At 45.4% G+C, this 23,960-nt stretch overlaps 1 protein-coding gene across 1 annotated transcript in view; it reads left to right on the plus strand.

Annotated features, from left to right (window-relative positions):
• Positions 1–23,960, plus strand: part of LOC308312601 (alpha-1,6-mannosylglycoprotein 6-beta-N-acetylglucosaminyltransferase B-like) — a gene marked incomplete at its 5' end in the record, with an annotated part of 137,918 nt that overhangs the window by 95,927 nt on the left and 18,031 nt on the right. The window contains 1 exon segment of the mRNA XM_080759265.1: positions 23,221–23,352. Within this exon segment, the coding sequence (XP_080615391.1) occupies positions 23,221–23,352 (132 nt within the window).

Raw genomic sequence — 23,960 nt, forward strand, 5'->3', positions numbered from 1 at the left:
ACACAGTGTTGCTCTGACAACCACAAGCAAAGCTAAAATTGTGATTCGGTGAATTGATTTTGAGAGGCGTGGCAACCTAATGGATAGATTTTAGGATGTAGTATATTTTTGTACGGTTTCTATAGTTGACACAAATGTATGTTAACAAGTCAGACAGAGAATCAATGCATATCAGGTGCTAACATGATAACAATCCACTTCTGTTCAATTCGACCTGAAACAAAAATGTGAATGCCATTTCGGAAGCATCATCACTGTCACCAATTTAATTTCCTTTTATTTTATTTCCGTTGGAAGACGACAAAGTTTTAGCTGTTGACACAACTGCATCTATACTGTCCAGGACCAAAGGATCTCAATAGCAGAGCAGGTAGACAAACTACAACCACTGCATCTGTGTAGTTAGATTGTAGGCTAGTTCACTAATAGTTGTATTATATAGAAATTTCACGAAATACCTTTCGTTTATGGGTAGGTTTCCTTCAAAACCTAGCTGCAGAACATTATTTTATGTGCTCCCAGGACAGAAAATTCAAGAATTATTCTGTCCTGGGCTCTTAGGGGTGACGTAGGAGGCTGCGCCCACGCCGTATAAGACGGACGTGGCTACGTCATCCCTCATTCGCTTTTCTTCTGCTATGCTGTGAGAACGAACTTTAAAACTTCCCAGTGTGTGCAGGGTCATATATCTCATAAATTCGGCCGAGAGACTAATTCTTTAGGACCGTGAGATCTCTGACACACTCTCGAAGCAAAACAGAAGGATATTCTTCTCGAGGAAAAAGGCCGAACTACTTTACAAGTGAGTTTTAGTCAACTTCGTTGCTACTCTTTGAAAGCTAGTAGCTCGCGCCTTTTTCCTCTCTAGCTAAGCCAGCTTTGTTAGCTTAAACGCTATCGATAGTTAGCTCCGCGCTACTAGGCAGCTACGCCTGTGGTATTATTATCTTCTACACTCCACGAGGAATATAAACCTGTGGGTGTTAAACACTCGGACTCCTCTCTCGACAAGCAACCATGTCGCTGCCGAGGGAACCCCAGCCCGAGGAAAGACGACGCCGCCGCGGAGGAACCGAGGCGCCGGTCGAAACCCAGAAGACATGTAGCACCTACGGATGCGGCAACACCATGTCTGGTAGGGACGGACATTCCGAGTGTATGTACTGCCTCGGCAGCGGCCACACCCGCAACGTCTTGGAGGAAACCGGTCCCATTTGTCCCCATTGTGAGGACATGAACGACGACATCCTAGTCAGCAGGCTCAAACGCGTCGAGAGATATTACGAAGCATTCAGAGCCCGAGGCTACATGGAAGGGAGCCCCGATAGGAGCCCCTCCCCCCCTCCCGCGAGACGGCCTAGGCAACGATTCACCGGGCAGGGACAACGGCCTACCCCGAGACAGAGGCTCGACTACCCGGGCAACAGAGCCCCAGCCGAGGCCTCCTCTTCAAGAGCAGCACCCTCCGACGCTAGTCGAGACAGGTATGCTAAAACAGCTTCTGCAGCGAAGGCTGACGAGGCTTGTGGAGCGAGACCCAAGGCCTCCACACGACAGCATGTCGTGCAGGCCACCATAGAGCGCCCACCCAGACAAACAGCTAGGCGCAGACAGCCTGCTGTTGCACCCAGCTACATGACGGACCGCCTGGACTACTCCCCAGACCGCCAGATGTCTCCCAGACGTGAGCATCGGTCCACCAGGGAGGAAGGGGAGCTTTGTGAAGACGAGCTACCTTCCTTCCAGGAGGCTTCCAAGGCCTACCACGTCCTGGACGAGGTCCATTCGGATGAGGGAGATGAGGATCTCTCCCCCGATGACCGCAGCGGCTTCCCCCGTCGCCGCTTCGACGACCTGGACGTCATGGATACAGGGGAGCGCCAGCAAGCGTCCCCGCCTCCTACACTCCCCATGGATGAATCCAACATCTATGATATTTACAAGAAGGCTTCCGCACGGTGTGGCCACATATGGCCCACCTCAACTGTCGAGGTAAAAGCATGGGACGGCATGACTGCTGACTCCGCCCCTCCCATAGCACCCAAGAGACAGAGGATCCCTCTAGCCACGGGCTTCGAGGACGCCATGATGCACGCCTGGGACAAACCCCTCCTGAAGGTGGAGCTTCCCAAGGCCAGCGTGAAGGGGCCCAACGACGTCCCACATCAGAGCCAGATAGACCTCGCCTTAAACGTCATGCCAAAAATGGACACGGCTATCGCGGCCTACCTGGCCAACCCAGCAGCTCCTAGAGTGGATCACCACTCCAAGGACCACCAGCTCATATCCAGCAGCGTGAGGGAGGCCTCAAAAATAAACAAGTGGCAGTACGGACACATGTCCCTCTCGGCAAGCGCTCTCAACGCAGGAGCACTTCTCCAGGGCTCTACTAAGCGCCTCCTCATTGAGATGGGACGGAAATCCATGCCTCTCCTGATGGCAGAACTGCCCGAGGACCTGGCAGAGCTACGCCGCCTGAACCATGAGATGGCCACTCTACAGAGGAACACCACTCACCACAACGCCAAGGCCATAGCGTGCTCCATCCTCCAAGAGAGATGGCGTTGGGTTGATCAGACCAGCGCCATCTCTCTTGAGACAAAGAAAGAGTTTGTGGCTGGAAATATCCACCCAGACAACATGTTTAAGGACGCTCTGTCCAAAATGTCAGATTCCATTCAGCAGCTCGAGGCCTCCACCAAAACCATGAAGGCGCTCGAACCACTGGCCAACCAGGCCGTCCCGGCAAGCCGCCCCAGGGCCAAGAAGACACCCTGGAAGGCCAAGGCTGACGACAAACCCAGGTCCCAGGACCGGAGCGGAGACAGACAGCGTCACCCTGCAGGACGTGGCAGAGCAGAACGCCGCACCTCTCCACCGCCCTACAAGGCCAAGAGCGCTCCCAGAGGCCGAGGCCAGGGGAAGCGCAAATGACCTGTGGCCGGGCCATCTTCCCCACATTCAGAGTTCAGGGCCAGAGGTGGGGATCACGGATCTCACCTCAGAGCCTGCGCTAAAGCGCTTAAAATGGGCTGTACACAGTGCTGTGAGCACTGCTGTACAAACCCAGAATGTTGTTCAAATGTGCAATTCACCACATGTGCCTGTTTTATGTTGTTCAATAAAGAAAACAAAAAAACAAAAAACACAAAAAACAACAATAAACCCAACTCTGAAGGGCTTATGCCCAGTGGGAGAGATAACCCACTCTATGTCAGCAAAGGCTGGCATAGGCCAACAAATCCACGCCAAAAAAAATCTTCACTACCAGAAAAATTCACTAGAGGGCGACATTTCACACATGATGAATCTCCCCCTAGGCAGGCCATGTATCACGCTGACAAGCACAGGAAATCCCCTGTCACGTCATCTGTCACAATGGCGGATATCCGGGGCTTCCCCATGGATCATCCGTACCATACAGACAGGATACAGACTACAATTCGCCTCGAAACCGCCCACCTCCAGGAGAATTATATTCTCGGAGGCGAGCGGGCACAAAGCAGCCATTTTACAAGAGGAAATAAATTCCTTGATGCAAAAAGGCGCAATCACAGAGGTGTCCCCCGATCAGTCAATGAACGGTTTCTACTCCCGTTATTTCTTGGTAAAGAAAAAGGGGGGCGGACTCCGTCCCATTCTAGACCTCAGGGCTTTGAACTGTCACTTAAAAAAACTGAAGTTCAAAATGCTGACGCCTCCTCTCCTCCTGCGCCTAATCCGCGAGGGGGACTGGTTCACGTCAATAGACCTGCAAGATGCTTATTTCCACATTCCAATTTACCCCCCGCACAGAAAATTTCTGCGCTTCGGGTTCAAAGGGAAAGTGTACGAATACACAGTCCTCCCCTTCGGAATGTCTCTGAGTCCGAGAGTTTTCATAAAATGCACGGCGGCAGCTATTGCTCCCCTGCGACAGCAAGGGATCCGTCTCGCAACATATGTGGACGACTGGATCCTACTTGCAAACTCTCCACGAGAAGCACTGTCGCACACACATCGCGTGCTCAGTCATCTCGCATCACTCGGGTTTTTAATAAACCACGAGAAGAGCATGCTTATACCGACGCAGTCTATAGACTTCATAGGCATAACGCTGAACTCAGTCTCATACACGGCCCGCCTGAGCCGAGAGAGAATACACGCAACATTGCAGTGCGCGGCATCATTCAAAAGGGGACGCTCGATTCCCTTTCATGCATGCCTCCGAATGGCGGGGCTAATGGCCTCAGCAGTCTATTTAATCCGCCTAGCAAGACTACATATGAGACCTTTCCAACAATGGATAGGCTCTCTACATGTACCAATGCACCGTCGCCACCAGAAGGTAATAGTGACGTCACAATGCATACTAGCCCTTCAATGGTGGTCAGACAGAAAAACCCTTTCAGAGGGCGTCCCTATGGGAAAGCCTCTGATCAGGAAAGTCGTCACCACAGACGCCAGTATGACAGGCTGGGGAGCCACACTGGAAGGATTTACAGCCAGAGGTTTATGGTCGGGGCCACTACGTGCCCTTCACATAAATTACTTGGAGCTTATGGCTGTCTTCCTCGCTCTGAGACACTTCGAGCAGCGCATCCGGGGTTGCCACGTCCTAGTCAGGACAGACAACACCACGGCCATGTGCTACATCAACAGACAAGGCGGACTCAGGTCCCCTCGTCTTCATCAACTGGCTCGGAAATTAATCCTGTGGTGCAACACACGCCTTCTCTCCATAGTAGCGTGTCACGTCCCAGGCCTTCTGAACACAGGGGCAGACCTGCTGTCCAGAGGACCTCTCCGCTACGCAGACTGGTCGCTACATCCTCATGCAGCATCCCAGGTCTGGAGCAGGTTTGGGAAACCCAGGATGGACCTCTTTGCCACAGAGGAGAACACGAAGTGTCCCCTCTTCTTCGCAATCACGGGACCATCAACATCGGGACTAGACGCTCTGTCACACCGATGGCCCAAAACCCTTCTCTATGCATTTCCCCCTCTATCCCTCATCAGCCCCACTCTGGACAGAGTGAGGACTCAGGGTCTGACGGTGCTCCTAATAGCTCCGTTCTGGGGGGTCTGGAGGTCGGAAATAACCCCTCTCCTCTACGACCAGCCGTGGAAAATTCCCCTCCGAGCGGATCTCCTCTCCCAAGCGAGAGGGGAGATATTTCACCCTCACCCCCAGGACCTAGACCTCTGGGTCTGGCCCGTCAAAGGGCGATGTTGACCGCCGTGGGCCTACCTCTGAATGTCATCGAAACGATTCAAAAAGGCAGAGCCCAATCAACAAGGGACCGTTATGACACAGCCTGGCGCGTCTTCGAGCAGTGGTGCTCACAAAGACCAGACCAAGTTGTCCCATACCAGGCCTCAGTGATCGACATCCTGACATTCCTACAGGAGCTCCTAGACAACGGTCTAGGCCTCTCCTCAGTCAAGATCCACCTGGCAGCAATTTCCGCTTGCCACCTGGGCCTTGATAACCAGACAGTGTGGAAGCAACCGCTGGTAAAACAATTCATGAAGGGTGTACGCAGGGAACACAGGACATGCAGATCCCTTGTCCCCTCATGGGATCTGTCCCTGGTTCTAAAGGCTCTGGCTACAGCACCTTTTGAACCACTACAAACAGTGAGCCTCAAGCTCCTAACCTTGAAGGTGGCTCTCCTGATCGCCCTCACGACGGCAAAAAGGGTCAGCGACCTACATGCACTCTCGATCTCCCCAGACTGCATGAGGTTCAATGATGGGTCGACCAAGGTCACCATAAAAGCAAACCCCGCCTTCATTCCCAAAAACGCTCTATCAGCGTGTGTGCCAGTGAACCTACAGGCTTTCCACCCCCCGCCGTTCGCCTCTGACGAGGACAGGAGGCTTAACTGCCTCTGCCCAGTCAGAGCCTTACGCATATACGTGGATAGACTGGCTCCCTTCAGACAAGGAAGCCAACTCTTTGTGTCCTGGGGTGCCAGGACCAAAGGAAAGCCCGTCACGAAGGTCACTATCTCCAACTGGATAGTGGAAGCCATCCGCCTGGCCTACACTACCCAAGACGTGGATTCCCCTCAAGCCCTGAGGGCCCACTCCACGAGAGGCGTGGCAGCTTCCTGGGCACTCTACAAGGGTGTCTCTATTCAGGAAGTCTGCACAGCAGCAAGCTGGTCTACACCCTCCACGTTCACCACATACTATAACCTAGATGTGGCAGCGCCTTCGCTAGCACACGCAGTCTTGGGTGCAGCGGCTCAGTAGAACATCAGGGCAGCATAGCGCTGCCTCCTGTTCTCCACAAGGACTAGGTTCTGGACCCAAAAAGGTCCGAGCCCCTCCCAAAAGACTTACCTGGGACCCACTGGAAGTTCAGGGAGTTCACGGGAGTTCATAAAGTCCCATAAACGAAAGGTATTTCGTGAAATTTCTATATAATACAACGTTAAAGGTTACTTTAGTAACCACGGTTGTATATATAAATTGAACGAAATACCTTTCGTGGAACGCCCTTCTGTTCTCTATAGCAGAAGAAAAGTTCCGAATGAGGGATGACGTAGCCACGTCCGTCTTATACGGCGTGGGCGCAGCCTCCTACGTCACCCCTAAGAGCCCAGGACAGAATAATTCTTGAATTTTCTGTCCTGGGAGCACATCAAATAATGTTCTGCAGCTAGGTTTTGAAGGAAACCTACCCATAAACGAAAGGTATTTCGTTCAATTTATATATACAACCGTGGTTACTAAAGTAACCTTTAACGTTACGGATGGTATCTTTAAAATGTTTGATCATATAGGAATAGTAATGCACGCACGCACGCACTAAGTAAATGCACTTAGTGACTTTCCACCACTGTGTTTAGGACATCAGTCATATCAGGCATTATGTGTGATTCAACCTCTGCACTTCTAAAAGTATCTGTCCCAGTGATACACATACTCAGAAAAGCTTTAACATTTGAAATATTCATCTTAAACATTTTCTGTGTATGTTTATTGTTCATTTATGTATTGTTTGATATGTAGGGAAGCAACATAACAGAGAGAGAGAGAGAGAGAGAGGGAGCTACTGTATGCATACATGCTGTACACATACATTTGGCAAGCAACATAAAGAGATAAAGAGAATGACTTTGTATTATTCTTCCCATTTTCTACATCTGCTTGTGGGCTTGTGTGTGTATCAGAGAGAGAGAGAAAGAGAGAGAGCAAGTCATGCACTTGAGACAGGGATTACACAATAATGACTTCATGGCAGGCCAGGTCACGGTAAATTATATGGAGCATGCACGTGACCTATAGAAAAACTGAGAGAGAGAGAGAAAACGAGATGAATATGCACGTGTGGGGTATAAGCATGTGTGAGTGTGAGTGTGAATGGCTTGAATATAGAGTCTGATTCTTCGTTGCCCCTCTGTATGAGAAAGAGAGAGATTAATGAGTTGAGGGAGCTTCAAGATGCGCGTGGGACTCTGTGCCGTGAAAGACAACAGGCTAAATGGATTACAACAAGATGGTCAGGGTCAGAGCAGTGCAAAGGAGGAGAGAGAGAGATGTAGGTGAGGGAAATGGGATCAGAACAAGTGAGTGATAGTGACCAGTGACCGCAGTCTAGAGGTCTTCAGGCGTCCAATACACGTGCTAATACACTGTAGCCTAAGCACAATCTACAAATTGTACTGTGTAATGTGAAATTACATGTCCATATCAAATAAATAAACATAATGTGATAGGTAGATTAAATTAAACTCACAATAGGACATGGTGGGTAATCACAATTTAACCTTTTTCTCATGAAATATGATAAAGTCCAAGGTAAACTGTTCACTGTTAGTTCAAAGTTCATTGCAGCTCTCAAAAACATATTGGAAAAAAGACTCCACAAACAGCTTAAGGATAAAAGACAGAGACTAAGAAAATAACTTTTTCTGTCATTTTACATGCTCAATAAAGTGCTCAAAAGTACAGCAAACATTTTGGTTGTGCGACCATCATCATTGCCACATGAACCACAGACTGACACCACGAGACTGACACTGATAGTCGATGTACTGTACATTCGGCAGTGTATCGTAGTACCTGGCGCAAGCTGTGTCCTTTGAGAGCAAATCGTCCTTGTCACTATTTGAAATTATGATGATTTGTGTACAGTACTATGAACATTTACTCAATCACTTATGATGTGGCTAAACATTACAGCTCATGAGTGTTGCACAAAGCCTGTTAACTCTATTCAGCAACAAAGACAGAACAACACTTGCATTCTAACAGACTGTGTAACATCTGTTTGTCTGATCAGACTTATATTCACAGCTCAGGCGTCAATGTGGACTAAACAGAACATTGATTTGTCAGCTGGACAAAAAAATAAAGGCAGATGGAGATGGGAGATGGCTTTTACAAAATAGGTACACTTCTGTGTGGCATTACGTCATATCCTTGGATATTTCTTTTACTTTTCTTCTGATGCAATATGTACACAAGAACAGTACGTGACCCTACAGTATCTCTACTGGTAGTACCACGACGGGTTATAATGGTAGTGGATAGGAGATGCTGGAGATCTAAAACTAAAATGTAAGTCTCTCTCCCTCCCACTCTCCACCCTTATTTCATTGTTCCTTTATTTATTTCCCTGCCTCAATTTCTTTCAAATTTTTAGTTTTTCTGAAATTAACACTGCAACATGAAGAATGCGCTACAATACAGTGAGCCTCCACACAATACACAGGGGGTGTCCAAACTTTTTTCAAAGGGGGCCAGGGGTAAGATATAAAAAAAGAGCCACATACATAATGCATAATTAAATAGCTTTTGTTTGACACCATTCAGAATGAGACAACAAGGAACAAGGAATCTTGACAAATTGTACTCTGGGAAATGCCGGGGTTACTAAAAAAAGTCAATGTAAAAATGTCCCATACTGTGGGCAGGCCATTCAAAATACAATTCAGGTAAGCTGTCCACTTTAAACACCCCTGCATCCATGGCCTCTAGCAGTGCACGGAGGGCAGCGTGCGTTCTACACCGTAGTAATAAATCTGAGGTATATAATTGGCATCAAATTCAGCCTCATTTCCATCATGCTATATACTGATACAGCCCCCACGGACAGGAGTGCATACTCAGCAAAGCATAGGGTATGCAAAGGGGGCGTATTGGATTTATCCTGTCGGGATTGCATGCCGTGTGTGTGTGTGTGTGTGTGTGTGTGTGTGTGTGTGTGTGTGTGTGTGTGTGTGTTAAACTAAAGAGGCCTCGTTCCTCAATGAGCCTTCAAAAAAATCCAAGGCAAAAAAAATACTTGACACACACGCACACGCACACACACACGTGGGTTCGATGGGCCTTTAGGTGACCCGATTGGAGGTGGCTTGATAGGAGGTGGAGGTAGCTGGACTGGAGGTGGAGGTAGCTGGACTGGAGGTGGAGGTAGCTGGACTGGAGGTGGAGGTAGCTGGACTGGAGGTGTGGTCCTGCTCATGAAAGCTCCATTAGAGGAAAGGGCTCAGCATGCATTCCCGAAGGGCTTGACTGATCAATCAGTCAGTTCCTTAAGTCTCGTGAAACATTCAATAGGCTGCAAAATGGGTAATCCCTGGGTGTTCTATTTTTACCTTTCTCCACCTCCACCTAATCTCATTTCTCTTTGTACTAATCTGTCTGTTTCATGTATCTGACTGTCCCTCAGGCCACTATAGTACATTCAGTGTAGAAATACAAATCCTGAGTGTAGCGAGGAGGGGGGTTATAATGGCTGCAGCCTGTTGGTTTTTCAGCAAGTCCTCAGGTTTTTGGAAGCTGTTCACAACTGCCATTAAATCCTTTACTACAAAGTAAAACCCTCTGTGTTCATTTAACTTGCCTAGTATAAAAACACACACTCAGAGTTAAATTTACACTGAGGATTTTGACTATGTAGCTTTCTCCCTCCCTGCTTCCATTCTCCATGGATGTCTTCTCATTTTCTCTGGCACCATGCTTCAGCCCTGGAGCCACTGGAAAGCTGCAAACCCTTCAGTCTCTCTTCAACCAAACCAACTGGACCAATACAATACGAAAACCTGTGATGGAGACCTCTCGGTCTCACTGTCTGTCTCCCTCTCTCTGTTTGTCTCTCCTCTCTCTGTCTGTCTGCTTGTCTCTCTCTCCCGTCCATCTCTCCTCTCTCTCCCTCTCCCTCATAGTCACCCCTCCCCTCTCTCTCTCTCTCTCTCTCTCTCTCTCTCTCTCTCTCTCTCTCTCTCTCTCTCTCTCTCTCTCTCTCTCTCTCTCTCTCTCTCTCTGTCATTGTCACCTGACTAACACTCAACCTTTCACACGCACGCACGCACGCACGCACACACGATGGCCCCAGATGAACCCAACAACAATCTGTGGGAATATAGCCCCGTTTGTGCAGCTCAGTCCAATTATACCAAAATGTCATGCAGAGATACAAGTTGAAATTAAGAGTCATTCCCTCGTGTGACTGCTGACTATTTCACTTACAGCTGTGTGGTGGCGTGAGGGCCAACGAGAGAGATTATATTGTTAATTTTTCTTCTCTTACACATTTCCATACCTATACAGTAATTGTGACAGTCAGAGCCATTAAAGTACATAATAATCCTTACACTTAGCGAAGGGAACAAATCTATAAGTTTGTTCCATACATTTCTCTAAAAACAATCACAAAAATAAACGGATGAAAAGTACTGTAGGTCAAAGAAAACAGCAGGGGGGAAGCTTAATTGCTATGAATAAAGACGAGGAAAGCAAACTGCAGACTCCCAAGCGGTACGTGCTTCAATATTTTTTGTTGTGTATCACAACTCTCACAGCACTTAGCCTGTTTCTTGGATGGGAAGTCATTAATGAGCGGTTTCTGCGAGTGTGTGTGTGCGTGCGTGCGTGCGATGTGTTCTCCTTTGTGAGTTCTGTATAATCCATCTATTGATAGCAAGTCTACAGGATTCTAAGGTTACTATATCCACTGCATGGTTGCACTTTAATGTCAAGGAAAGACGGCAGGGAAAGGGGTTTAGAGAGAAACAGACGAAAGGGAAAGGGGTGTAGAGAGAAACAGACGAAAGGGAGACAAAGAGAGAAGACAATAAATATGTTGGAATGCGATCAGACTGAGGCACGCTGCTGACAAAAGCCAACCCCTGTAAGCACAAAGCAGGAAGACTGATGTTCAAGGAAACTGCAAACATTCAAGAGAACTTTCCCACGGAGGAAAATAATAAGGAGGTTCAAAGTAGAAGTACATGTAAAGAAAAGAGAGCTGTGTGAAATCATCAGTGTTAATTGAGCTCTGGGGGACAAATTTACTAAGCCCTTTGTACCTCATTTCGGATGCATTCTGTCTTTCTGTGCGTAACTGATCAAACGTGCGCGCCAGACCAGACTGGAAATGCAGTTTACTTCATTTTAAGTGCACCTGTAGTTATAACTAATTGAGGACGGTGGCAAATAATGGAAGGAGATATTATGGTAAGATTGTAGTGACGAAGATGGCAGTAAATGCAGGAAGGAGACTGTGGAGAATCAAAGACAGAATTGACAAATACTCAAAACAAAGTCTATAGATCAAGCAAGCACACAATAATTACTTATTGACCTTGAAAATCGTTCCCATCTGACTACAGTTGCATGACTGTTGCCAGATGGGAGCTCTTTGCATCTTTAGCCTTCGCTATGTGCCATCTGGATGAATAGAATCTACAACAACAGAACCTGGAATATCACAGCCCACATTGTCATACTTGTCCCAGGTGCACACGCTTTTATGGTGCACAGATTTCCCCACAATGGTGTCAATCAACAAACTTTTGTGCCGAAACGTATGTCATCTTAAAATAAACGTGTTTTGCATCATGACTACGAGCTGTGCGACCTCTTCTTCTTTTTCAAGTTTTGCCTCCCAGGGTCGACACCTCCCCACTATTGGTATGCTTTTTTTTTCATTGAATGCTCCATGGTGGAGCCCTGGCCTATAGGACGGAGATGTCAGTCCAGTCCAATCAGATGACCAATGTCTAATATTGGTGACCCTATAGCATTTCCTCTATAGCGCTATACCATTAGATCAACATTTCCACTCACACACTTTACACACTTGACTACTGTATCGCAAAATCACGTGCCGAGATAAATCATGCTCTGTGTTGTATGGAGCCACCCCTTGACCTTTCCTCTCATAATTTTCAATTTCAATTGCAGAATGAGCCCCAGTGATTTTGATGATGCCATATGGCCTTTCCTCTAATCTTTTGCCTTTGGCTGTTAGTGAGGATTTTAGACTGTTAGTCTTGAGGGCTCTTGTCTTGAGGGCTCCACAACACATCCCCACCAGTTCACTCACAACTCCTCTTACAGTAAGATCTGCTTCAAACGCAGAATGTGACCGATGTGTTGATTGTGTAATTAATTATATTATGCTTTAGTAAATCAGATGATAATTCCGCTCACCGCAGGCCACTGCAAATCACACTCAAGTCACTACGCCTCTGATGCAAATCTGTCCCTGAGAGTGTGAAAATGCCCCTAAATGGACCCGTAAGGGTGGAATGAATCCACAAGGGTCCATCTGGACTGGACCCATGGCAAAGCAATGCTACTGCTATTTTCGAACATTTTGGACCAAAATAGCAACACCAGGGTTAAAGTTGATAAATGAACACTGAGGATTTTACTGTGTGCAGACTGTAATATTTTACATGGCATTATGCAACGGTGGATAGACGTTTTTTGCATTCATCCCTTGTATAAATCATGCAAGCTGTCCATGCACCTAAGTACTGTATGGGTTTAGCATAGACACAGTCTTAGCCATTACAGTTTACTATTAATGCCATGGCCATTAGCCTACATACTGTATGCATATGCCTATGATTCTGCAACTAATAGTAATGTGTCCGTATGTCCCAAGCTTTCTCTATATATTCTGCTAATTCAAATATTTCATGTTCAAAAATCCATTCTCAGCAGCTCTGCGTCACTTAGATCAGATCTATATTTAAAAATGTATATTTGATTTATCTGTTAAATAACTTTTGACGTAGCTCATGATACAACGGGCAATAGAAAATAAAATGGAACTAATTCTCAATATAATTTATCACAATAGGTGCAAATACGTTCTTCTTCTGTAACTGTAACCAGTCTCAAGGTGCAAGGGCAAGATCCCAGAACGAAGTTGGGCACATAGAGCTTTGTCTTTTGTAATGGAGCACAAACGTACTTTTCACGTAACAGCTTTTTATCGTAACAAATGTTCTCAGCTTTGTACAATATGTCCTGTGACCATTTGTTCTGATATAAACTAAGTATGTGTGTGTGTGTGTGTGTGTGTGTGTGTGTGTGTGTGTGTGTGTGTGTGTGTGTGTGTGTGTGTGTGTGTGTGTGTGCGTGCGCACGCACGTGTGTGTGTGTGTGTGTGTGTGTGTGTGTGTGTGTGTGTGTGTGTGTGTGTGTGTGTGTGTGTGTGTGTGTGTGCGTGTGCTGTGTTCACGCGCATGGGTATGTGTTTGATAGCTTGTACGCAGATACTGTATGCGTCTTGTGTGCATACACCCGTGCATTTCCCAACTGGATCCCCCTGGCGCCCGCCTTCACAGTCAATGTCTGCTGTTATTCTTCATGATTTAGTGGGATTTGATCAAAAGTTGCTGACGAGGAGAAACAAACGGGGCCGCCTGACGCTTTGGGAGACAAAGCAGGAGCAGGCTTCATTACCGATGTAATGCATATGCAGTGTGTGTGGAGGTGTACACACATATGCCCAGGAGCCAAGCCAGCTTTAGAAAGTTTAGAAAGCTGTCTCACTCATTCTGCCTCACTAATTCACTCTTATTACTTTGTAAAAAGTGTTCTACCCCTCTCATTCCCACCCTGCCATTTCACCCGCTTGTATTGTTCACCCGTTGTGTGCGCGTGTGCGTGCATGCGTGCGTCTGTGGACAGCTAATTCTGGCACCGCTGGACCGATCGGGGCTATAACTGTGCACACACACACTCTCTGGAGGCCAGAGCAGAAGCAGATGCCCTTAGTTGGCCTGTTATAACGCCATTAGCAGGCAGACTTTTGCCAAACACATTATTGGCTATACTCCTACAGATTTTGTCCAAATATCATGCAAATCGGTACACATCACATTATCTCTATAGTCATGGGATTAAGATGGATCCTTTATATTCTATCCTGATCGGCTATGATTGGCATTGAAGTTTTCCGTCATGTTGCATTTTCTGTGCATAACAGTTTTTACTACTATGCCTACTCCAAGCATCAAACAAATTGGGAGGGACAGCGGCCGGCATGTGCCGGCGGCAAGCAGCATATGTGCCGGCATGTGCCCGGCATGTGCCCGGCATGTGCCGGCGGCAAGTGGCAGCTGGCGGCATATTGCCGGTTGGCAAGCGTCAGGTGCCGGCATGTGCCGGTGGCAAGCGTCAGGTGCCGGCAGCCGCCGGTCTGTGGCGGATTAGGAGGCTTTGCCGCTGGCAGAGGAGACACTGCCACGGCAGAGGAAACACTGCCACGGCTGTTGTCGGCGGCTTGCGTGGCTGCTGCCGCTGCCGGAGAATGCACTCACTGCTTCTGCAAATTGGTACACATTATCTCTGTAGTCATGTGATCAAGATGTATCTGTTATCGAATGACATTTTGTTTGACTACAATTCACTTTCAAAGTTTACGTTGGGGCCAGTTTGCACGTAATACCACAAGCATAGCTGGATTATTTTCCCTTTCCTTCCACCTCTCTCTCAACTGCGACTTCTCATCCAAGAAACTTTCACTTATTTATTTTAACAGAGGGTGTTCCTTGCTCTCTCCATCTGTTTATGATGCCTCGTGGATGTCTTATCTAGTTCACCCTGCTGACGTTGCTGATAACTGGAGCCTGCAGCAGCTCCCTGCTGCAGCACCCCTGTGTCCTTGCTTGTTATGTTCCTTGCTATCTGCATACACGTGCACGTGTGATCATGTGCCTGTGTGTACGTACGTGTGCATGTCAGTGTGTTTATATGTGAGAGTGACACAAATGACACTGAAACTAAACCACATGCACCTATACTGTAATATGCATCCCATGGGCATAATCAGAAGCAACTGTTGAGACAGAAGATTACATGGATAAGTCGAGTGTCTGATTCTAATGTGTGCGTGTGTGCACTGCTATCATTTAACTAACCACAAAAGTAGAGGTAGGCCTTTGTAAGTTTATTAACTCGCCAGGTGTGTCATTCGACTCATTCCTTATCTTCCATTCTCCACCTAAAATGTAATTATCTGGTTGTGTGTGTGTGTGTGTGTGTGTGTGTGTGTGTGTGTGTGTGTGTGTGTGTGTGTGTGTGTGTGTGTGTGTGTGTGTGAATTCAAATGTGTGTGTGTGTGAGAGAGAGAGAGAGAGAGAGAGAGAGAGAGAGAGTGTGTGCGTGCCGTTTGAGTCTTGGGTTTATCAGTTAGAGCTTACATTTAATAATAGAGAAAGTACGGAGATACAGTTAAAAACAAAAACAAACTGAAGCTCTAATTTTCACTGCATGCAGTTCACTATGTTATGACTGAACGGCTGCCAAGAATAGAAGGCAGGAACAGAACAACCAGATGGTGAAGGACCTTCTCCTCTCTTTCATACTCCTGATGAATAAAACTTTGTTGCTGATTGAGTGAGAATAAGTAAAAACCATAATTGCATTTTGACATGTTACAATGGCCCATTTTATTTTATTCCTTTTATTCTATATTTTGTTTGAAATGTCTTATTCCATTGATTGCCTTTTTATGCCTCATGGAACTTGCAGATCTCTCTCTCTCTCTCTCTCTCTCCCCCCCTCCCTGTGAATGATTGTGGACATTAGGGAGGCTGAGCCGATGCAGCCTTCCTGCAATTATCTAAACGCTCTATCGCTAGCCTCCAACTTCCCCCAAGACGTCTTGCATGACAGAGACAGACATGAGACTGATAGGCATCTGCAGGCAAACAACATTCTGATTGGGTTTTCATGTCATGTAAGGAAAGGATTGGAATTCAGTATGTTACTGTAGTTGTCTTGTGCATGTGTGTGTGTGTGTGTGTGTGTGTGTGTGTGTGTGTGTGTGTGTGTGTGTGTGTGTGTGTGTGTGTGTGTGTGTGTGCGTGTGTGGAAACATGGATTGTGATGTAAATATATTCAGAAATAGATTTGGGAGGAATATGATTGATATGATTAACAGATCGTATTGTCTCATTCTGGCATTATTTCTCGGAAATAGTCTGGTGCTCTCTTGCATTCCAATTATGTTCCAGTCTCACGGTATGAATAATGGACAATATGGAATAAAACGAGACTCCCTGCGTGAACACATATATATACTGTATAGCGCTTAAACGCTTTTATTTTGAAATTGTCAGGCTTTCCTGTGGGGGGGACCTCACACACACACACACACACACACACACACACACACACACACACACAACATATATTTCGCAGAATATTTGCCTATAATAATGACAATTGGGATACTACAGTATACATGGCTCATGTTGTTAAAGGGTAAGACCACTTTTTGAGAGGTTTGGGTTGTTTTCTTACCTTATTATGGGCAAACTATTCCATTCCATGAGTTATTTCGCTCCGTTGTGTTGTTTTTAAAATATTTAAGAAATAAAAATAGTCGCTCATTGACTTCCATTGCAACGGGGAAACAGCTCTCAAAGTCACTCTTTTAGCACATAAACCAACGCAACAAAAGCTGATTCTGACAGTTTATGACATCAGGAAAACTCATGCGGTCAAAACAAGTCAAAACAAGACAAAGTTGACATTTGTTATTAAAAATAAAACCGCATGAGTTTTCCTGATGTCATAAACTGTCAGAATCAGCTTTTGTTGCGTTCGTTTATGTGCTAAAAGAATGACTTTGAGAGCTGTTTACCCACTACAATGGAAGTCAATGGACCCTATTTTTTATTTCTTAAATTGCTAATAAACAACACAATGGAGCGAAATAACTCATGGAATGTAATAGTTTGCCCATAATAAGGTAAGAAAACAACCCAAACCTCTCAAAAAGTGGTCTTACCCTTTAAGTGCTTGATTGATTGATTAATTGATTGATCAGACTAGATGTTTTTTTCTGAATAGATGCTCCTGCATGTACACACACACACACACACACACACACACACACACACACACACACACACACACGGATTTGTTCAGCTAATTGGAGGATTTAGATGTGTCCGACATGTAGCTTTAGTACCCTGGGGACACAGTAACCCTACAGCAGCCGTATTACCAGTTATAATAAGGGGTCATCACCATTCACCATGCTGGCTTGTGGTGGACATTTTGTAAAGATTATATTTTTGCCATTGACAAAATGAGTAGACAAACACATATAAGTAAAGAGCTATAGCCCTAAATGACCATTACAGGTCTGTAACTCAGATATGTATGGAACCAAATGGACCTCAGAGTTATGGGGGTCCTTGAAAATAAAACAGTGACATAGTCTGTAGTAGGGGTGTAATGATACATTTTAACGATACGTACCACGATACATAGTTGACGATACGATACATGGACAATATTGGTTCATTATGGCGATCCGATACGATATGATTCAATGATTTGAAATCGATACAGTAACCATTTAAAATACACTGACATTATTTTAAATTAAGTAATGAAACCCCTCTTTTTCATTCTTTTCTACAAATTGCTAAATACCATGCACACAAATGTAGTAATGATACAATCAATTAATTGCATAGCAAAACGATTCGATATCGATTATTTCCATTGCAAAACAATTCCATACGATACATACTGTAGTCAATGTTGCCGTTTTCATTTCGATATACTTCGATTCTTGAAATTAAAATCGATTGCCACGGACACATCTGTCCATGTACGGACATATTGATGACCCCTAATTGTTTTAACTATGCTTACCTCTCCTCTAGTCTAGACTAATTTCCCGGTTGAAATCATTTTGTGCTCCGTACAGTGTAGCTGTACTGTAAATGTACTGTATTGGCATTGCATACAGATAAATTGTAGGCATGTTCGGGTGATGATATCGCTCGGCTACAAAGCGTGTCCAGTACACTTGTTATGTATTCACAGATTTTTGGATAAAAGTGTCAGGGAAATTAAGTCACTATGTGATAAAAGCTGCAATCTACTCATAATGACATTTACTGTGTAATTATGTGTCATGAAAAGAAAAAAAACCCTAGTTGGACATTACAAATTTGAAGTGAGATTGCTGAAACAATAAGAAACCATTTACAATTAACTCAAGAACAGAATTATCTGACTCGAGAACAGAAGAAAACATACTAGGCCTACACTTCCAATTACAGTTCCAATTTGTTTACTACATCAAAGCAGCTTCCCAGCTTCTTCAGTGCATGGAACATGCAGGGAATATTATTCTCATCTGGCCTACTGTTTATTGATGTTTCAAAGCTCTGTTTGCACTCTCCTCTCTCTTCTTTTGATAACTGCTGACTGACATAATCTCTAGATATCTCTGAGTCATCTGTAACATGCTGTAGATTCTGTGGGGAACATAAGCCTAAAGTAAGCTTGTAGATCAGCTATTTTTGGCAAAGACATTTGGTCTGACAGAAAAAAGCAGTCCTACAAAGGTCAGATTTACTGACAATAGAGGGTAAATAATTATGATTGTGTAATTATGACCAGATTCATATGGCAGAGAAAGGTGCAATTTAAGACAATAAAGCACAGAGATGTTTTGTTTTTTGGTTGCCACATTTGTATGTGAAATTAACTATAAGAATCTTCTCATTTTGGATAGTAATTTATTATTATGCTATTCTTCTCTTTGACTGCTAATATTGGTTCAGTCTGTATATCACTAACTGCCTCCGGATGTAGAGGGGACTTTTATTTTGAAGACACCAAATGTTTATTTTGAAGACCCCCACAATTCACCCCAAAGTGAACCGGAAGCAAAATGTGGCTACCGTCTTTTATAAGTCATCAGAAGCGTTAATATTGTCACCGTGAGATGTAGTAATGAGCCACTAACATTGCCGTTCTGTTCAAACACCTACAGTAGCTCAATCTGAGCCTCAATTCAGAGAAAGAAATGTTTTAAGATCACGCTTTTATAATGGATGGATGGTCTATCATTTCATTGACAGACCACAGCAGAGCAAAGTGTTACCTATAGCGACGGGGACGCTGCTGGCCGGAACATTCTGAATCAATAAAAACCTAAAAACACATGAAACACGTCAACGGCAGCGAGCGCCATTGGGAAAATATCACATGAAACACAGCATCGGCATTAAAGAGTTAATTTTCACACTTAAGCTATTCAGATGTGGTAAACAGTGCAAAGTACTCAGGTCATTCACCAGAAATAAGGATGTTTACATTTATTGCTACGAGCACATTATGTCTGGACGTTTGTTCTTGATCGTCTGCCTTGAATTCCCGTGCATTTTTGGAGGGAGAGTATGACCTGATGAATACGACTGTGTCGTTTCTTGTTATACTTTTAGTTGGCCGGGGATTGAACCCCAACCTCCCAGTCTAAGGGCGGACACTAACCAGGCCAGTGAGCCCTATTTCATTCTCAGGCTATTTTTGAAACATAGTGCACAATTCCTTTAAACAAATGGAACGTTTTGACACCATGTCTCCCTTTTATCCCATCACTTTGCACTGCTAGTAGTTTGTAGCTCCCAGGATAAAGTGAGTAAAATATATTGAATGCCTTGGTCCCTGGCTATACTGTACGTATATACTGTACTTAAGCCAGAACCACTCCAAAGTAAATGTACCATAGCGATATGAAATTCACTGTGGTTGTGACTTCTAGAACAATTCCATTAACCTTTAGCCTCATCTGACGCAGGGGGGGTCAAAGTAAAAGCCACCCGACCACTCACAGGTCAGGCGTCCAATAACAAGCCTGTCGGTGAGGTAACCAAAGGTCTTTAGTCAATCAATGGGATAGAAACTGAGCCAAACTGGATGCTGTACCCATAGTCACAATTACACCTCTGGGTGCAATGGACGTTGTGCAGTGTGTGTGTGTGTGTGTGTGTGTGTGTGTGTGTGTGTGTGTGTGTGTGTGTGTGTGTGTGTGTGTGTGTGTGTGTGTGTGTGTGTGTGTGTGTGTTCATGGGTAATATTTATTTGATTCTAGTGTATTCTGAGTGCAAACAGAAAAGAGAGTGACATTCTCTTGTAGCCACCAGTCTTTTCACCTTTTTTCGCTGTTCAGTTCAGGCTTAACTAAACCGCTTAATTAAAACTTGTACACCGCTAAATGGCAGTAGCAATAGTTAGCACAGGCCACCATAGATTTGTTCTATTTTTTTAGAACGAGAGTTGTAAGATACAGTCTTAAGTCATGATTATAATGTTATCAATTTAAGCCCCTTTAAAAATAAGTTAAAAACGTCTTTGGCCTGGAGGCACTTTGCGAAAAAGAAGTCAAATAAGTTCTTGGCCTAGAATGATAAGCAACTAGAAAGTTCAGAAGAGTGGACATGTGTGCGTCTGCGTGTGCACGTGCGCGTGCGTACTGTATCATATAGAGTACAGTGTACTGTATATGATACAGTATGCACGTACTGAGTAGTGAGTACACTATACTACTACAGTTCATTACTGTACAAACATTTCATTCATCTAGATGCGTTTAATAGATTTATTGTGAGAATTTGATTTGATTCATTAGACGTCACTAGATATAGACTGCAGCTCTCCCGGCTGTAGAGCACCGAGTCGGTAACGATAGAAGTTGGAGATCCATGCCCCACCCAGCTATGCAATACCAGTTGTACCTGTGTCAGAGTACCGGTTCTGTCTGTGTCCCTTTCATGCCCATACTGTACTGTATATGGAGATTTCTGTATTATGTCTCTCCCTTATGTCAGGCATGCCCAAATATGGAGTATTGTGATGTCAGAACAGGCCAGCTCCATATTTGGAGCCTGGGCATGGGCCCTATTCAGAGCCCAGGCAGAGGCCTTTTGCGGCGGTTCTGGACAACCGTGGTTCCGACCGACTCGACACCGGGCACTGCACTCCCTGTGGGGGTGTGGAACTTCGTCGGTGGGGAGAACGATGGGGAGAACGGTTTTCAAGTTACGTGCATTACAGATGCACGTACGTACACACAAAGACATGGTGCATTTATAGATAGATAGATGATTAAAAGAAAAACACATGCTTTTCAGGGAAACGTCAAGGATTAAAGTCAGTGACTTATTTCCATTGCGGTCCTTGGTCTGAGACAAACCAAACATTGCAACATAGAACAGGCAATGCAACAAGTGACCATGCTATTCTGCAACATTTTCTCAAAGCCATACTTTTGTCGGGGGTATAGCAAGTTCCAGCTGGGTCGGCAGCGTGTTGGTCCAACTCAGCCTATTACTAACCCAGCTGTCCCTAACCTTACCCTAACCCTCACTGCATTACTAACCCTGTCCCTAAGCCTCACTGCATTACTAACCCTGTCCCTAAGCCTCACTGCATTACTAACCCTGTCCCTAAGCCTCACTGCATTACTAACCCTGTCCCTAAGCCTCACTGCATTACTAACCCTGTCCCTAAGCCTCACTGCATTACTAACCCTGTCCCTAAGCCTCACTGCATTACTAACCCTGTCCCTAACCCTCACTGCATTACTAACCCTGTCCCTAACCCTCACTGCATTACTAACCCTGTCCCTATAAGCCTCACTGCATTACTAACCCTGTCCCTAACCCTCACTGCATTACTAACCCTGTCCCTAAGCCTCACTGCATTACTAACCCTGTCCCTAACCCTCACTGCATTACTAACCCTGTCCCTAAGCCTCACTGCATTACTAACCCTGTCCCTAAGCCTCACTGCATTACTAACCCTGTCCCTAACCCTCACTGCATTACTAACCCTGTCCCTAACCCTCACTGCATTACTAACCCTGTCCCTAAGCTCACTGCATTACTAACCCTGTCCCTATAAGCCTCACTGCATTACTAACCCTGTCCCTAACCCTCACTGCATTACTAACCCTGTCCCTAACCCTCACTGCATTACTAACCCTGTCCCTAAGCCTCACTGCATTACTAACCCTGTCCCTAACCCTCACTGCATTACTAACCCTGTCCCTAACCCTCACTGCATTACTAACCCTGTCCCTAAGCCTCACTGCATTACTAACCCTGTCCCTAAGCCTCACTGCATTACTAACCCTGTCCCTAACCCTCACTGCATTACTAACCCTGTCCCTAAGCCTCACTGCATTACTAACCCTGTCCCTAACCCTCACTGCATTACTAACCCTGTCCCTAACCCTCACTGCATTACTAACCCTGTCCCTAAGCCTCACTGCATTACTAACCCTGTCCCTAACCCTCACTGCATTACTAACCCTGTCCCTAAGCCTCACTGCATTACTAACCCTGTCCCTAACCCTCACTGCATTACTAACCCTGTCCCTAACCCTCACTGCATTACTAACCCTGTCCCTAACCCTCACTGCATTACTAACCCTGTCCCTAAGCCTCACTGCATTACTAACCCTGTCCCTAAGCCTCACTGCATTACTAACCCTGTCCCTAACCCTCACTGCATTACTAACCCTGTCCCTAACCCTCACTGCATTACTAACCCTGTCCCTAACCCTCACTGCATTACTAACCCTGTCCCTAAGCCTCACTGCATTACTAACCCTGTCCCTAAGCCTCACTGCATTACTAACCCTGTCCCTAAGCCTCACTGCATTACTAACCCTGTCCCTAACCCTCACTGCACGCAGCACCACATTGTCGGACTAATGCACCGTTGGAATTAAGAACGGATCCTGTTCCAGTTTTATGTTCCTCCATATCTAAATGAGCATTTTCTCATATCAGTTATCATATGAAAATGAACTTGCAGAGACGTGAAAGTTGCTTGAGATTCAACACACTACAGTAAATATAATCGCATGGCTATTCTTAAGTTTCATTTTAATACAATTGACAGTAAAGAACATAATAATTGCATTGCATAATAATAACTGTGGAGAAAATATAAACACATGCCGAGTCTAACAAAGTGTATTGGGCATTGGTCGGTATTGGAAAAGATTTCCACAGATGTAAAAAGAATAAAGCATCTATTCATATAGGAGATCTAGCAGAGCCAACTGTTTCCGCAGCGTGACACCATATACAAATGTATAAAATAGGCCTCATGTGGTTATTTATCTAATGCAGGGATGTTTGTGTGTGTGTGTTGCAGATTCCTAGGCGTGCCTCCAGGCAGGGGCAGTTGCCCTCTGACGGGTCCTCTACCCTTTGACCTTATCTACACTGACTACCATGGCCTGCAGCAGATGAAACAACACATGGGGCTGTCGCTCAAGAAACACAAGTGAGTATATGCACTTTTAAACGTTTAGTATGTACTGTGTGTACTGTACCTGTATGTGTCTCTGTACGTGGGCGTTACGTGCGCGTGTCTGTGTGTGGGACACACGCACAATTGCACATACACATGATACTGTACACACACACACACGCACACACGCACACGCGCACACGCACACAGGGTGTAGCAGTCCGCATGATGCATGTTAAAGACGTCTCTTGCAGCCCCAGGTGGTTTGTAACAAGTCTTTATGGGTTCATCATGGTCTGGTTATATGATGCACGTCAGTGACCAGCTGTCTTGTCATAACTCACCCCGCTTGTTAACAGTTAACACACTGTGTCAAATACTCTCTCTCGCACACACGGGATCACATTTACAAGGCTTGAGTATACACTGGCTACTGGTCCAAATAGCCACTTGTGCTGTAGTGAGATTGACAGTAATGATGTATCTGCGTCTAGTAAACAACACACACACACACACACACACACACACACACACACACACACACACACACACACACACACACACACACACACACACACACACACACACACACACACACACACACACACACACACACACACACACACACACACACACACACA

Source organism: Protomyctophum bolini, assembly GCF_963924005.1.
Source record: "Protomyctophum bolini genome assembly, chromosome: 3".
In the NCBI taxonomy this organism is placed as follows: Eukaryota; Metazoa; Chordata; class Actinopteri; order Myctophiformes; family Myctophidae; genus Protomyctophum; species Protomyctophum bolini.